Genomic DNA, 16,010 nt, shown 5'->3' with positions numbered 1-16,010 from the left:
GGAGCGATGGGGCCGCCGCGTCTCGGCGAGGCGGTGCGGGAGGCGGTGCGGAGGGACCCGCTGGGCGCCGAGCTGCGCTGCAGTCTGTTCGCCGCCGCGCTGCAGAGCTACAGGCGGGACTCGGTGCTGCGGCCCTTCCCGAGCCGCTACGGCGGCGCCGACGCCGCCTCCAAGGACTTCGAGGCGTTGGTGAGCGGCACGCAGCCACAGCGCTGCCGTCCGAGCCGCAGCGGGGCCGGGCGCGGGCTGAGCCGGGGGCGGGGAGGGCCCCATCCGTGGGGCGGGGGGCGGCACAGCTCGCGGTGCGCGCCTCGAGCCGCAGTGGGAACGCCGCGCGGTGCCCCGGAGTTGTTACATCTGTGTCACGAAAACAACGTCGGAAGGGTCGGCTCTCCCCGACACCCAACCCGTTGCGTCCGCCCCACCGCGGCCCTGCATGCGGACCGCTTCCCTTCCGCCTGCCCCTGCGTGTGCAGCCCAAACGCTGCCGATAAACACCGCCAGTTCTCAGCTTGCAGCCCGCTGGGCCGAAATACGCGGTTGTTTCCACTAGAGGTCTCTGTTTGGTCACGGTGAGGAGCTCGGACCGAGCTCCTGTTGTCAGCTTGCAGATACCGAGGCGCTGCCCGGCCTGAAGGAGCTCCTGGGAGCTGCCCCGAGCGCGGAGGAAAGGACCTGGGATTTGTTAAGCTGGATTTTGTCACCTAAGACCTTCACGATACAAAGCATTAAGAAGCAGGAGGTAAGGCCTGAAGTCAAACAGCCCACTAGAGTTTGTCTTTTAAGGCAGCTTTGCTTGACAGTTCAACACCATTTTCCTGTAGGTAGAGAGGATTTCTTTTTTTAATAGCTTTCAGGAAAAACGAGTGGAAGTTAGTGCTGTCAGTAGCTGATGGTTGGCAGCGGGTACAGCTGGGTGCTGCCATGACCAGGGCATGTCTGTGCTTGTAGCACACCAAGATAGTCCTGCTCAGGTTTCGCGGGGCTGGGCCTCGCTTCTTACTCAGAGACAAGTTTGTATCATGTGTGCTTGCCCCAAAAACGGAAAGGTTAAGAGCACTTCTGTAACAGGGATCAAAATAGTTATAGGGATGGGTAGCAAGAAAACGACTGCTCTTTTCACATCTTTTCCAAGATCAGCTGATAAGGGGTCATCTTAGCAGCCAGCACAGCTCAGTGGAATGATGATGTCCTCACAGCAGTTGAGAGCAAAACCTATCAAAATTCTTACTGTACATGCTTGTTCTCCCCAGGAGCACTGAATTCTAACCCGGGAGGTGTGATCAAAATACATAAAGCAGTCTGAAGGATGAAGGGATGAGAGAGAGGATTTCCAGTGAATGGCCCAACCCCATGAACTGACATTCTTGTTCCTCTTTTCAAGTATGAGAAGATCCAGGAGCTCACGGGGATGTCTGGTGCTGCTGTTCCTGCTCCGGATTTCCTCTTTGAGGTCACATATTGTGATCAAATGAATGCCAAGTTTGCTGAGACCAGGGGTGAGCAGGACCTCATCTATGCCTTCCATGGCAGCCGCCTGGAGAACTTCCATTCCATTTTGCACAACGGCCTGCACTGCCATCTGAACAGGGTGAGGCTCCTGGTGCTCCTTATGGGCACCAACCCTTGTTGGTCACCTGCAGCCACTAACACTTGGACTGGATGCAGTCCTTTAACAGCACGAAGCATGCTGACAAGCCAGCCCTGTTTTCACTTCAGTGTAGGCCTTGGCCTACAGTTGCTTTCAATCTTCTGCTCCAGCCTAAGGGTGAAAATGGGAAGCAGCATGAAATAGTTTCCTCCAGCGTGACGAATTCTGTCTATCCTTTGCTCCTTTGTAAGGAGGTATAATGCCTCTGGAAATAGCAGCCTCTCTGGCAGCCTGCAGCTGGAACATGCCTGTGCACAGAAACAAGACAGCAGCCCAGAGGACACAATTCTCTCCCCACCTGGCTGCAGGGTCAGGTCAAGTAGCTTCAGGTGCCACTTGCAGATAGATCCCTCTCTAAGTGGCCCAGCTAAGCGAAATATCCCAGAGGATTTGCAGCCGTTCTGATTTCAACAGAGAGGAACCTGGGACTCTGGTGTCTGTAAAGCAGCTCTGGCACAACAGCTGCATATCCTTCCCATCAACCTGGACCATGTCCCCCCCCCCCCCCCCCCCCGGATGCCCTTTGTGAACAAGGCTCCTCAGCTATGCCGGATCTACTGGCTTAATAACTGCAGTCAGCGTGGCAAATCCTCTGATTCAAAGTTATTGAAACAGTTATTTTTGAAAGGAATTCACAAGTGAAACATACTCCCCTCTTTTCCTGTGAAGCAGGGATTTAAATGAAGGCTGGATTATTTGAATGATGGCAGTCTCAATAAATCAGTGCAATGCCCCTGACAGAGTGCAGTCATGTTGATATAAAATGCTTACACTGGCAAGCTCAATCCAAATCCGGGAAAACATGAATCTGTCCTCACCAAGGGCTGTGCCAAACAGCTAATCTGAGGGATGGAAGAGGGCAGGAAGTTGTGCCAGGACAAAACCAGTGCAGGTTTTTCTACCCAGGCCAAACGTGGGTAGAAAAACCCTTTCTTAATTCACCCTGAGAAACAGAGCAGCCAGACTGTAAAAAACCCTTGCCTGCTGTTTATAGCTTGCCCTGCAGGATTTTAGGATATGTTTCTGTTCTGTTTCAGACATCACTGTTTGGTGAAGGCACCTATCTCACCAGTGACCTCAGCCTGGCTCTGCTCTACAGCCCACATGGCCTTGGTTGGCAGCGAAGCACATTGGGCTCCATCCTGAGCTGCGTTGCTGTCTGTGAGATCATTGACCACCCTGATGTCAAGTGCCAGGTGAAGAAGAAAGGTGAGCCTGTTGCAGTAACAACTACAAACAGTTTAGTACTCATTCAGCACCATTTCTATTTCAGCTCTGGACACATACATGGTCTTACAGTGCAGTATATTGGGCACAGGGATACTCTTCAGCAGCTTCCTTTTCTGATTGACCCCTCAAACACACACATAGAAGCCTTGCAGTCCTCTCTTTAGATGCATATTTGAAAGATAAGACACTAATTTGGTTGCATCATTTATTCTTAAGACAAATTTATCTTCCCCGATTCCTAAGATGGTGGGGCAGGAGCATCAGAATGTAGCAAAAAGGAACTGCCTTATATCTAGACTAAGAAGCCTCTGCTCAGGTTGTCCATCTCCTTTCTGCTTGCAGGGCTCAGTCCTTCAGTGTTGTTTTTCTCTCCCTGTTAACATGAGCAGCTCTCCAGCACTGTGTGTGATCCGCCTCCATCTCACCCTGCTCTGTGCTGGAATACCACCCATACCAGGGATGACTAGGAGTGGTATAGCCTCAAGCAAACTTTTTGGTCTATTCTTGGATGCTAAAGGATTCTGGGGAATGCTGAGATCTTTGATTATCTCATTCCCACTCCTGTGTGTGTACATGCATGTGAGGGTTGTTTGTTTGTTTTACAGCCACTTGGAAGTTAGGCTTTTTTGTTCCCTGAAGAGCATTTCTTTCTCCTTCCCATGCAGACTCAGAAGAAATAGACAGAAAAAGAGCAAGAGTGAAGAACAGCGAAGGGGGTGATGTGCCACAGAAATACTTTGTTGTCACAAACAATCAGCTCCTACAAGTTAAGTACTTGCTGGTATATTCACAGAAGCAGCACAGGAGGTAAGAGCTCAGCCACCTAGAATGATGAGCACGGTGAAACAGATAGATAAACATACCCTATTTGTGAAAGAGCAACAGAAACAAGCTGCAGAGACTTGCATCTCATGAAATCATGCACTTTTCCCTTTTCAGGCCTTCAGGTCAGTCCTCCTGGTTTTCTACCCACCGTTTTGCCATAACAATGATGCTGTACCTGCTGCTGCTAATGGTGATTGGGGCCAGCAACTCACCAGCCTTCCTCTACTACTGGCACAGAATGTTTTACTCAGAGGGATGAATTGCCCTCTGAGACAGTAAACTGCTGTTTTCACTATGTGCCTTAATAACAACAAACCCACAACACACTGCGTCTGTTCCAGAGCTCTGGAAATAAAAGATGCTTGGCACTTTCCAGTTATTATTTCTACACAGAAATACTCAGTGATTCATGAAGACTCCCAGGACAGCTGAAAAGGATCATAACAGTGCAGCTTAGCATGAACTGATTGTTAAGGGTCCACAGAGAAAGTTACTTAAAATTAATGAAAACTAAGCGTGGAAATACTCTGCTGTCATTATTTTCTGTCAGACTGAGGTGGCAATGTTTGAACAAGGTAGAAATGAGAATTTTTCTGTATGTAAGAGTCTCTGTTTTCAGAAACTGTTCGTAGTGATGTTTAGCATGTATCAATGCAGGTGGGATCACATTTAAAACAGACTTTGATTTTGACCATTAATTTTTATATTTAAGCATAATGATTGTAAGAAAAAAAGCCATGAAATAAAACAGCAACCAAAAGAGAAGAAACTAAATGACTTTTACCCCCCTCCATAAAACACATATAGGATCAGAGCTCTCAGCCATGACCTGCCTTGGTTAGCATATAAAAGCAGTGCTGGGCACTTCAGCATCAGTACTGAATGTGCATTTTGCTGTCAGACTGCTTTCCACTTCTGTTTTCCTCAGCAGGAAGGGAGAGGGTGAAGGGTTTCACACACAGCCGCCTGGTTGGGGCTAACCAAAACAAGATCTTACCACATATCCATAGTAAAGGAGTCCATGATTACCAACCCCACTCATGAAATATTTCAACAATCTCTTTCTTTCTCTAACATTGTTCTGTTACCTAATTGCCAGAAATAACAACCTGGCAATCATGTTTCCTAACTCAATTCTGAGGACATTTACAGCAACCCCTCTCCTTGGTGGATGGAGCTGGAAGCATTTATTCCAGTTAATTTTGCTGCCAGGACCAATTTATTTATTCACCATACAGCTTGCAAAACAAGAACATTATAGTCCAATTCCCCATTGCCTTTTACAGTCCATTAATAATGCCCACTGGTTCAGCACACTGCATTGCCACAGCCCACAAAACATACGTGCTAATTATAGCACTGATCTGCAATTAAAGTATACATTAACCAACAATTTATTGCACAACAGATTCAACTACAGTAGCTGGATATTTCAATCCAGGAACGTGGATTGAAACAAGCGTGCACTGTGTTTCTGAGATTTTTTTGCCTGCTTCTGGTCTATCTCAACACGTGATCTTTATTGTGCCATGGGTTTAAGGTAGGTAGGATGCCAGGCAGAAATCCTAAAGCTATTTGGTACTTTCTGGAGGGTATTGTGTTGGTAAGAGCCTCGGTGTGTGCCTGCAAATGAAACATCTTTGGGAACAGATGGGATATCTCGGGCCCTTTGGAGAAGGAGGTGGTGAAGCAGCAGTTGTTTGATGGATGGTTGCTTTGCTGCAGGGAAAGGCACAGACCTGGGAGCCCACCAGCCAGGCAGAAGGAACAGATGGGAAGAAACACAGCACTGTTTGAAGGCTCCTTTGCATAGGGAATTTTGTGAAGGATAAGCAGAAGGAATTAATGCATAGTGGCCACTCAGCACTATCTCCCAATGTCTGGCTGGGCTTTTGTTTGGCTTTAAACCAGAAGTGGATTTTTCCACTCTCAGGTTTGACCCAGACCCACAGGAGAGAGGAGCTGCAGGCAGGGAACCATGCGCTGGTGTCCTGGTGACTCTCCAGAACTCTAGAGTCCCATTTGGGACTGCTGATCTCAAAGGCAATGGGAAAATAAATGCATTCTACCTTAGTGGGCCAGCAAAATACTTAATACCCGACTCTCGTGCTTGTTTTCTGAGCTCCCTGCTGATTTCAGCATGTGCTTCCCAACGTGGTGAGATGCAGTCAGCTGAATTAATGTGAGTGTTGTGCTGAGTAACCAACAATATTGTGAATTAACCTGAGGTTCACGGTAAGCTCTTAAGCCACTTGTGTGGCTCTTTGAACACACAGTGCTATAAAAATGCTAATGGAAAACGAATGAGAGCTTCCTCCTGAACAAAGAAATTCTGTGTCTGAAGCAGTGGGTTAGAATCATAGAAACGTTAAGGGTGGAAAAGACCTCCAAAGGTCATCAAGTGCAACCATCAACCCACCCCCACCATGCCCACTGGGCCATGTCCCTCAGTGCCACAGCAGAGGCCATGCAGGCAGGCAGGGAACCAGGGCAGAAAGCAGAAGCACGTGGGGCAAGGAGGAGCAGGACACTGCTTGGCAGCACACTCCCCCAGTGACATTTCCCTTTCTATCATGAAAGCTGTCACTTTGGGCATGCTGCCCACCCTCTGGGCTTGCCAAAATGTCAGCCTTGAGCACCAGAGAAAGGAGGCAATAGGGAATAACACACAGCATGCACAAAGTGCCCACATGCATCCTGGGGACCATGCCCCAAGGACTGAGGTATGTGTCCTCCCCAGCATCCCAAGGAGAATTTTCCTATTGTGCTATGGTTCATAGAATCACCAAGTGGTTTGGGTTGAAATGGAGCTTTCAGATTATCTAGTTTAAACCCCCCAGTATGAGCAGGGACACTTTTCACCAGCTGCTCAAAGCCTCACCCAACCTGGCCTTAAGCACCTCCAGGGATGGGGCTGCCACAGCTTCTCTGTGCATCCTCTCTCAATGCCTCACCACCCTCATAGGAAATAATTCCTTACAAATATCTCAAAGCCCAAACACTTTCTGCTCTCCCACCGTACCTATAGGTCATAAAGGTGACAAGTCCCTCCCAAAAGGGAAAAAACTTCTTAGAGGCCTTCAAGCTCTCCTAACACCATACAGGAGTGAACAAGCAGCCTTAGATATGAATAAGTCTGGACACATTTGCTCCCACTTAACAGAAATTCATGGAAGAATGTCTTTAAGAGATTAAAGGCACTTCACCACCAATTCAAGGCTCACCAAACAACCAACACACTTCTCTCCCCATAGGGATCTTCAGCCATACAGCAGGACCAATAAGAATCATAGAATGGCATAAGTTGGCATGGACCTTAGAGTTCATCTAGTTCCAAGCCCCTGCTGCAGACAGGGTTGCTAAAGGAGGGTCTGATTAGCAAGTTACCTTCCCCACTAGAACCCATTCCCAATGCCTTTGAAGAAACTCCTACTGGCACCAGCCAAACCAAGGCAGTCTGGCACCAGCAAGCCCTGCTCCGTTAGCATTGCATAATTAACCTTGAGTGGAGTGAGCCCAGGAAAACCAAATGGCAATTACACATCTCGTTAGAGCTTGGATGCTTTCTGAAGGGCTCAAATTAATCCCAGTTAGCCAGACTGGGCTCCTGTAGCTTCGATTGATTTTTTTTCCCCCCTCCCTGCCTTGGGCAGTTAACAGAGACAATGCTTAGCATAGGGAAAGGCAAATACTCAACACCTGTCCCCAGCCTGGTATCACCCTAGGCACCGCAGCTGCTCAGCAAACACCACACCACTCCTTTAGCTTAAACCCTGCCAGGTTTTTGTGAGCTGGGCACTGGGGGACCAGTCCAGGTCCTTTCTGACCAACATGGATTCATCACTCCAGGCTTCCCAAAGGATATTTGCTTTCCTGGGGGATCTCTGATTCCCCCACACACATTCACAGCCACAACAAGTCAAGAGTCTTATTAGTATGTTCATGGTGATAAAGCCCAGGTGCCCATTCAAAGCTACAGTAGTCACAAAAACACTCAGGGAACTGCCTCCTGACAAATCCAGAACACCTCAATGGCCCAAGGATTTCACGCAACAAAAAACAGCCAACAAGCAACCCCAAAGAATTCCACTCAACTCCAAATAAGCTGCCTTCAAAAACAAAACAAACAAGCAAAAAAAAACCATTTAACAACAATGAGCATATCACAAAGAAGTAATCAATCATCCCTAAGTGCATAGAAGATAACAACACAGCTGAATAAACTCACATCTTCAACACAGGCCTAAAGACAAAGACCTCCAACTCCACAAACTTCTGGTAAGTTGGTAAAAAGGCAAAAAATAAAATAAAATAAAATAAACAACCATTTTACTCACCAGAGCTCAGCCAACTCCTTCCTTCCTCCACCCTGACCTTTCTAGCAGCTTCTCTTCTCTGTGCTGTGTATTTAAAGGCTATCAGCACCCAGCTGGCACCCACAGCAGCTGATGAGCCTTCCACCCACAGGTGTTTCCCATCACAGTCCTCGTTAGGAGCACAGGGTCATCAGCTGCACCTGGCTGCATGCACTCTGATTGGGGCAGAAGCAAGGTGTGGGTGTTAGGACAAAGCAAACATGAACAAGTGATAACGGGGAAAGCAGGGAGGAGAAAAGGTGGGTTTTGTTCTGTTACCATGTGCAAGATGACAGTTGCAGCCTGGTGCGAGTCTTGCCAGTTGGGAGAGACTAGGCAGCAGCAGGTCTTGTTCTCCCCCTTTGGTTACCCAAATACTCACTCCTGGTTACCTCTGTGTCCCAGATTGTTGCTACGTAAGGACATATCCATACCACCCCTGCATGAGAAGAGACACTACTGTGTCCCTTCCAACCCTATCTCAGCCCACTACAGCTCTATCATTCTTGTTCCTCTCCATCCCCACAGCATCTCATCCCTCCCTATGGAGGCAGCTTGAGAGGAGAAGGGTAGAAGGGAGTCGTGCAATGACCCCAAAACTGCTTTGGATGCCATAGTGAGGTGAAGAGTGGACAAGACCTCAGGCTTGTCAGGCTCTAATGAATGAAGCTCAGCCCCTCTAGCATCTTCCTTGTGCTGGGTGGGAGAGTAGCTCCAACCTGAGGATTCACTCTGAGTACAGGCAGGAGTAATGTTCATGGTTTCTGGCTATACGCCCACCCTCACCACAGTCAGTCAGTGAACTTGTCTCCAAAATCATCCTCTCAGACAAAGCAGTCCCTGATGCTGCACTTCTAGTCTCCTTTTGGGTACATCTCTTCAGCACACCGTGTTAACGGTTGTCCCATTGGAGCCACCTGATGTCACCTGGCCATTGACATCCCCATCCTTGGTGGTCTTCTCTGAGACTGAGATGGGTTTGTGTCTCACATGCCGGCTAATGGCTGCTTCAATGCCCCTGAGACACAGTTGCACGTCCTCCCGAAACGAGGGGGTGTACAGTCCATAAATGATGGGGTCGGTGCATGTGTGCAGCAAACCAAAGAGAAAGAAGCTGTGGTTGATGTACTCGGGCATCCTCTGGATCATGGCTGGATGGAACCAGTACCACAAGCCTAGGAGGTAGTACGGGGTCCAGCAGATGATGAAGCTGGCAACAATCACAATGGTCATCTTGAGAGTCTTCATGCGTGCCTTGGAGATGTGGTCATTTTGACTTCTTACCAGACCTGTTGGAGAGAGTCAAAAGGACAGCAGGAGGTGTGAGAGAACAAGGAGAACGTAACCAGCAGTGGGAATCCCAGAATGCTGCTGAACCATAAGGACCTGCTTACTTTTGTTGATCTTTAGCTGCTTACTGATCTCCCAAATGATTCGGACGTAGCAAACAATCATGATGCTCAGGGGGGTGATATAGAGGGTGGTGAAGGTGAACATGTTGTAGACGGTTTCTTCCCAGTGTGCTCGGAAGCTGCCGTGAGTAACGCACTGTGTGAAGTTCCCTCCTGGGACCGTGTGCACGTGGAAGAGAAATAGCTGAAATCAAGAACCAAATTACAACTCAGAGAAGCTCTGGGGCAGGACACTGCATCCAGGCAGTGCTTGGGGTCAGTGCATGCAGCTCCATGCTGTTCTCTTGGACCATGTCACTGTCGCAAGAGAGAGGAGATCACTGCCTGCCCCTCCATTCCCCTTGGGAGGAAGCCGGAGGATGCTATGATGGATTCATTGCGGAAGCCCTTCTCCAACCCAACCAGCCCGGTAACCCCATAAGGAAGCTACCCAGCCCTACCTGGGGTGATGCTAGCAGCACACTGCCCAGCCATGCAGCACGCAGCAGCAGCCCATTGCGGCGTCGGGCACGGGCGAAGGGCTGGAGGACGGCAGCATGCCGGTCCAGGCTGATAACCACCAGCACCAGGGCTGCTGCATACATGGCAAAGAGCTTGAGGAAGTTGAGGAGCTTGCAGGAAAGGTCTCCACCATACCACTGCACCGTCACATTCCACGCCGCATCCAAGGGCATCACTGCCACTGTCACCAGCAGGTCAGCCAGCGCCAGGCTGAGGATCAGTGGCCGCACGTGGCACTTCCTCCTCTTCCTCAGCAGGCTGCCCAGCACTGCTGTATTGCTGCACGCTGCCAGCAAGAAGAAGACGGCTGTGATGGCCACACGCACCTTTGCTGCTTTTGTGAACCGGGGCTCGACCCAGTGCTCCAGGCAGTGAGTGGCCGAGGTGTTGGTGTCCCCCTCCGTGGTGGGGTGGTGGGGCGGTTCAGCTTCGATTAAAGCAGCTGGTAATTAGAGAGAGATCACAGAATTATTAAGGTTGAAAAGACCAATTTGATCATCCAGTCCAACCATCAACCCATGCCTGTGAGTGCATCAGTCAGTGCAACATCTCCCCTTAGATCAGGAGAAGGTGGGATGTGCAGGCTGGCAGCAATCAGCCATAGCTGCCCACTGCCCATCTATGTGACGCTCATTTGGGCTGCCCATGTGCCCCCCCCAGCTCTCACTCAGCCCCCTGTAGCTATAGCAATCGCTTGCCCAGATGTATTTTTAGCTCTTTTCAGGGCAGCAGAGCAGCTGGGGAGCGGTGGCTGCAGCCATGGGACGGCACATCCTTCCTTTGCAAGTAGATTTCAACCTTTTAAAAAACCCCGCAGTGCTTCCCATTAGCAAGTTAACGCTTAGTGGTCTGCCTCCATCCACAGTGCTGGGTCCCCTGTGCCCAGCTGATGAACGCCTCTGGTTTGATTTAATTGCCCCTTTATTCCTGAGCACAGCCAGCTTGGGGACAGCTTGCATTTCAAGGGCAAATGCTCCGAACTCTCACGCACACAAGCATTAATGCTCCCCACTGCCAGGAGGTCTCTGAGCATCCTGAGAGCCTTCTGGTTGCCAATACCCAATTAATGCATTCCCCACCTTGAAATGAGCCTCAGACACCCACCCTGTTCCCCTGGGCAACCTGTCCATCCCACCCAATGTGCCTGTGGCATTGAGACACCAATGCCCTCCTCCAGTCCTTTCACTGCATCCATCCCTTCCCTCCCCAGCACCCAAAAAGCAAGCGGAGAAAAGAAACAGCAGTACAAAGTCCCAAGCGACTGCAGTCCATGTGGATCTGTCCCAGCAGACGGGGACATACCTGGTACGCACATGCCCTGAAGCGAAGAGTAATGCTGCCCGTCCCTGCAGCAAGTCAGGCAGCACAAGTGCTCAGCATCCGTGCGTCTGCGCAGCCGGCAGCTCACTGCTATTAGCAGAGACGTATGCAGCCCCTGGCATCTGGAGAAGGCAACACCGACGCAAACATCCCCTGCAGCAAACCCGGAGGTGGGCACCCCTGCCCTCCTGGCTTAACGAGCGATCCACTTTTAGTCCTAATGAGCCAGCCGTGGGAGTGGAGCTGATGGACGGCAAGAAGTGGCCAGCACTCAGGATGTTATCTGTGGTGTTGTGGCCAAACGTGGCCCCATCGGGGACCAGTGCCAGCATGAACCACATCGGTTTTCTATAAATACAGGGAAATGAGTTAATTATCGCCGGGGTTGGCGATGAGCATCCTGTTGCTCAGACAACCGGGAGCTCGCAGCCCACACGGCCATGTGCGCACCCAGCGATGCTCTGCCACTGGCTGGGTTCGTGTGAGCCCCGAGGTGAGCTCAGGTGTGTGCCGGCCTGGAAATGCCATAAGGAGGGATTAAACCCAGAATGGAACTTCGGTCATGTTGCCACTTTAATAAATAACCTAATTTCTCTCTGCTTTCCCAATTCCCATCTCATTATTTTTTGTGTTTATTTCAGCATTTTAGTGGTAGGCAGACCAGACGATATTAGAGGTCCTTTCCAACCTTAATGATTCTATGATCACACAAAGTCCCAGAGTGGACTAAATGCTCACGGGGGCTTAAAAACCACAAGGTTGAGGCTTGTTTTGCCCCTCTATGGTTTCAGAGTCATACTGCTTACCATGGCTCATCCAGGGCTTTGGGTAAAGGCAGCACATGGCAGAGCTCTGAGATCCAGGGCATACACAGCCTTTATGGGACCACATCCAGCATCCTACACCCTGCATCACTTCTGCATCCAAGGGGAAAGAGAAAAGCAAAGCCACCCCCAAAATGCCAGCCCATGGGGATGGAGGGAGCTTGTCCCCAAGCGCCCAAAGCCACAGCAGGCAGGGCTGGGGGGGGAATGGTCCCCACTGGCTCCTTACCTGGCATGGACATCCATGGGGAGAGACTGCTCCTGGGGCAGAAAAAAGCACTGAAAGCGCACAGGAGCTGGGTGGGAGCCCACTCATGGCAGCAGCCTTCTCCTCTGGATAAAGCAGAGAGGAACGCAGCCCTACATCTTGATTTTTCCTTTCACTTAGCTCTTTGCACCTGCACTAAGGCAATTAAATAGTGGGTCAGGAATGCATTCCCTGTTTGTCCTCCCTCCTGGCCGGCTGCCCCTTGTCTGGAAATGTCCTTCTGATCCCAATTTAATGATGCAAGAGAGGGACAGGATTTTTCCTGGGAACCATCCTCCTCACTCATGCCACAGCAAAGGCTTTGGTCTCTGTTCAGAAAGGATTTTTGCAGCATGCCATCACTCAGCCGTGTCCTGGGCCTTGGGCATGCATTACTAATAAGACTTATATTAAGGGTGTGGTCCCTTGTTAAAATGACTATTCAAATGACTATTCCCCCCCCCCCCCCCTTTTTTTTTCCAAAGTAAATCTCCTGGGTTTTCTTTTTGTTGTTGTTGTTGCTGCTCCTCTCCCTAAAGGTCAGCTGCCTGCTGAGCACTGGTTTAACCATCATGTTGTTGGGCAGCAGGGCTGGGAAGCAGTACAGCTGGGCTGTTCCCATACAGCCCCCACTGGGCTGGGATGCTGTCCTGGGACCACCAGGAGCATGGGGTCACCTGCAGCAGAAGTGCAGCTGGAGCACGTTTTGCATTGCACGTCCCATATAAATGGGGGTCTTGCAGACCCTCATTCCCTGCCCTTGTGCAGGTGCTTTTGGCATCCCTGAATCCCTGTTTGCTCAGAGAGCCTCACCCTTCAGACTCTCAAATGCAGACATTTTTCTTCTGGTTCTTCTTTTCCTCCTCCAAGCCCTGAATTGTCTCCGGAGCCGCTCATCCAAGGAAATTCTTGTCTCATACTGGACTCGAAACAGAAAGTCTAGTCAGGGACATCTGACATGCTGTGTTTTTGTGAGTAAATACCAGTGTTCATGAAGTCATTTCCCGGGGTTAGAGATGAGCTCAGTCCTGGAATGGCTTCTGTTCTTCCCCAAAGTCCACAGCAGACAGCATGTGGCTCCCTGCTCTCCTCCTGCTCACCAAAAACAGCACTGGAGCTGTGCATCACACTCAGTTTGCCAAAATATTCACAGCAGAAAGCAGCGAGGGGTGGAGGACACGTGAGCCCCTCTGCAAGGGGTGGTTCAATATATAGATTGGGTGTGACTGTGGCAAAACCATAGAGCAAGAGGGCTGTACCCAATGGGGTGCACACAGTTGTTCCCAGACATCTTTATGACTTCTTTGGGGTGCTTCTTGGTGCAATAATGCCCTGTTTCTGGATTCAGCCTGAGGTGCTGCAGCACTCAGACCCTTCTTCAAGTGTGTTGTGCCTCTAAGTATTCAGAAAAACATGTTCTCAGTGCTCAGTCCCATCACAGTGGCTGGGTTTTGGTAGCCTGGTGCTACTGAGCTCAGTGAGCCGTGGTCAGTTGTTCCTAGTGATGTCCATAGGGAGCTGAGAAGGATGGGAGGAAGGCGAGCAAGCTGACAAGGAGGATGCTCTCCCCTCACACCCACCCTTCCCTATGCCTAAACTTGATAAGAGGGGTAAGTTGATCTCCCTAGAACAAACCTTGAGGTGTAGTCCATCAGCACATGGGTTTGGTGACCTGCCCAGTGACCCCACTGCCCGACCCGGGTATTTTTCTTGAGCTGGAAGAAGTGATGAAATCCAAATGTTTTCATTGTGACTAACCTACGGAAGCGAACTATTTTGCTCTTGGTTTTGGTGGCTCTCCTCGTCCTTGCCTTCCGTGCCCTCTTTCATCCATCCTATTTTTATTCTCTGCTTCCGTCATCTCCCAGCCTCTTCCCGCTGGCCATGTACATCAAACACCCTCCTCTCTCTCACGCTCCCCAGGGTGTTTGGACCCAAATCTGATGTTTCTTACGGGAAAAGCTGTATCCACAGGATGGAACCGAGCCACAGAACTCACCATGGCATCCTCTGTCCCTCTTGGGGAGGACACAGTGCTGCTTTTTTGGGGGTTGCCATCTGCAAATCTATTCCCAGAAGGTTATCCAGATGTTGCCAAACAGCAGCTCTTGGCTTGATGCTCCAGTTCATGAAATTCTGACAGTGCTTTGCCAGCATCAATCAGCTGCCACCCTCCATGCCTTGATCTGATCTAGAGGGAAAAATGGATCAGGAAAAATTATGAGTGAAACAAAGGCCACCACCCCATCACCCTCCTCCAGCTCTGAGTGCATCTGAGCCTGAAGCGATTATAAATAAGAGCAGTAAATTATGGATTTCTTCAGGACTCATTAATTGCTTAAGCCAACACAGGATGATCTTTGTCCACCAAGCAGCAAAACCAAACAGCCGGAGGGCTGCGGGTTGGAGCTCTGCTGCTACCCTTCCGTTGCATGTTAAATGTCCCCATTCAGAGCCATCCAAGTGTGGTCCCATCGCACCTGGTGCTGACCTCTGGATTGCACCAATCCGGCACCACTTGCACTGCAGGTGAGGGACAGGAAGGTGCTGGCTGGGACACGCAGTGCTCAGATGGTTTGGAAGGGCCATGGTTCAGTGGGCATGGTAGTGATGGGTCAATGGTTGGACTTGGTGATCTTTTCCAGCTTTAATGACCCTATGACTCTATGAAACAGTGGCCATGTCTTGTGGTGTTGAGATGAGTCATGCTCAGCAATGTAATTATAAAGGGATTTGCTACTGAGACTTTCTGGTGCTCTTGGAGCAATCACTATCTAGCCTCTTTGGAGGTATGATGGGGAAGGAGTGAACCCAGTGACGGTCATGACATCAGGAGAGACATACTAGGGGACCCTGTTGACCCCAAGACCACTGTGTTGTGCCCATTCTGCAGTGCTTTCTGCTCCTGTTTCCCTGATGTGGGTGGATGCCCCATCCCCGGAGACATTCAAGGTCAGGCTGTTCAGGGCTCCAAGCAACCTGATCAAGCTATAGATCTTATTTTGGAAGGAACCTCAAAGCCCACCCCGCCCCAACCCCTGCCATACGCTGGGTGCCCCCACCAGCTCAGGCTGCCCAGGACCCCATCCAACCTGGCCTTGAGCACCTCCAGATATGGAGCATCCACAATTTCTCTGGGCAGCAGTGCCAGGGCCTCACTGGCCTCTGCATAAATAATTTCTTCCTAACATCTGACCTAAATCTCCCCTCTTTCAGTTTAAAGCCATTCCCCCTTGTTCTGTCACCTTCAGACCATGTAAAAAATTTGTCCTCCTCCTTCTTATAAGCTCCTTTCAAGCACTGTAAGGCCACAATGAGGTCTGCCCTCATTGAGCCTTCTCTTTTCCAAGCTAAACAAGCCCAGCTCCCAAGCTTTCTTCATTTGAGAGGTGCTTCAGCCCTTTGATCATATTTGTGGCCCTCCCATGGACCTGAAAATGTCTCTGTCATTGCAAGAGAAGTTAGACCATATGACCTTTAAAGGTCCCTTCCAACACAAACAATTCTATGACTCTATTCTATCAATGCTGCAGGTGGAGCCTGCACCATGGGTTCAGCCCCTAAGTGAATCCTTCCAGGGGGAAACACCAGATTGCTCCTTCTTGCCTAGACACAGCCCATAAATCCTCATCTGTGCAATAAAAA

The 16,010-nt window shown here is 50.0% G+C and overlaps 2 protein-coding genes across 3 annotated transcripts; one reads left to right on the top strand and one right to left on the bottom strand.

Moving 5' to 3' along the window:
- On the top strand, positions 1-4,480 carry PARP16 (poly(ADP-ribose) polymerase family member 16). 2 transcript variants are annotated; one of them, XM_015292255.4, is made up of 6 exons: positions 1-189; positions 605-742; positions 1,385-1,591; positions 2,689-2,860; positions 3,547-3,688; positions 3,821-4,480. In XM_015292255.4, exons 1-6 carry the CDS (start codon positions 7-9, stop codon positions 3,963-3,965), a joined length of 987 nt encoding a protein of 328 aa, XP_015147741.1. In that variant the 5' UTR covers positions 1-6; the 3' UTR covers positions 3,966-4,480. The 2 variants fall into 2 exon arrangements, with proteins under 2 accessions (XP_015147741.1, XP_015147740.1); XM_015292254.4 differs by having other exon boundaries at positions 581-742.
- A 426-nt stretch (positions 4,481-4,906) lies between these two features.
- LOC395368 (gonadotropin releasing hormone receptor) lies at positions 4,907-11,364 on the bottom strand. The gene is made up of 4 exons (NM_204653.2): positions 11,277-11,364; positions 9,914-10,416; positions 9,456-9,657; positions 4,907-9,350 (listed from the first exon to the last, which is right to left on the bottom strand). Exons 1-4 carry the CDS (start codon positions 11,287-11,289, stop codon positions 8,941-8,943), a joined length of 1,128 nt encoding a protein of 375 aa, NP_989984.2. The 5' UTR covers positions 11,290-11,364; the 3' UTR covers positions 4,907-8,940.
- Positions 11,365-16,010: the final 4,646 nt, after the last annotated feature.

This window comes from Gallus gallus, chromosome 10 (assembly GCF_016699485.2).
Source record: "Gallus gallus isolate bGalGal1 chromosome 10, bGalGal1.mat.broiler.GRCg7b, whole genome shotgun sequence".
In the NCBI taxonomy this organism is placed as follows: Eukaryota; Metazoa; Chordata; class Aves; order Galliformes; family Phasianidae; genus Gallus; species Gallus gallus.
The sequence above is the reverse complement of the archived record's forward strand: the minus strand, read 5'-3'. Positions and strand labels throughout refer to the sequence as shown.

Coding starts and splice junctions, on each gene's coding strand:
- LOC395368 (NM_204653.2), bottom strand. Junction 9,658..9,913: donor TGCTGCTAGCATCACCCCAG/GTAGGGCTGGGT, acceptor TCTTGATTTCAG/CTATTTCTCTTCCACGTGCA. Junction 9,351..9,455: donor GCAGCTAAAGATCAACAAAA/GTAAGCAGGTCC, acceptor TCTCTCCAACAG/GTCTGGTAAGAAGTCAAAAT.
- PARP16 (XM_015292254.4), top strand. CDS start 7: ATGGGGCCGCCGCGTCTCGGCGAGGCGGTGCGGGAGGCGGTGCGGAGG. Junction 2,861..3,546: donor GTGCCAGGTGAAGAAGAAAG/GTGAGCCTGTTG, acceptor CTTCCCATGCAG/ACTCAGAAGAAATAGACAGA. Junction 3,689..3,820: donor TCACAGAAGCAGCACAGGAG/GTAAGAGCTCAG, acceptor TTCCCTTTTCAG/GCCTTCAGGTCAGTCCTCCT.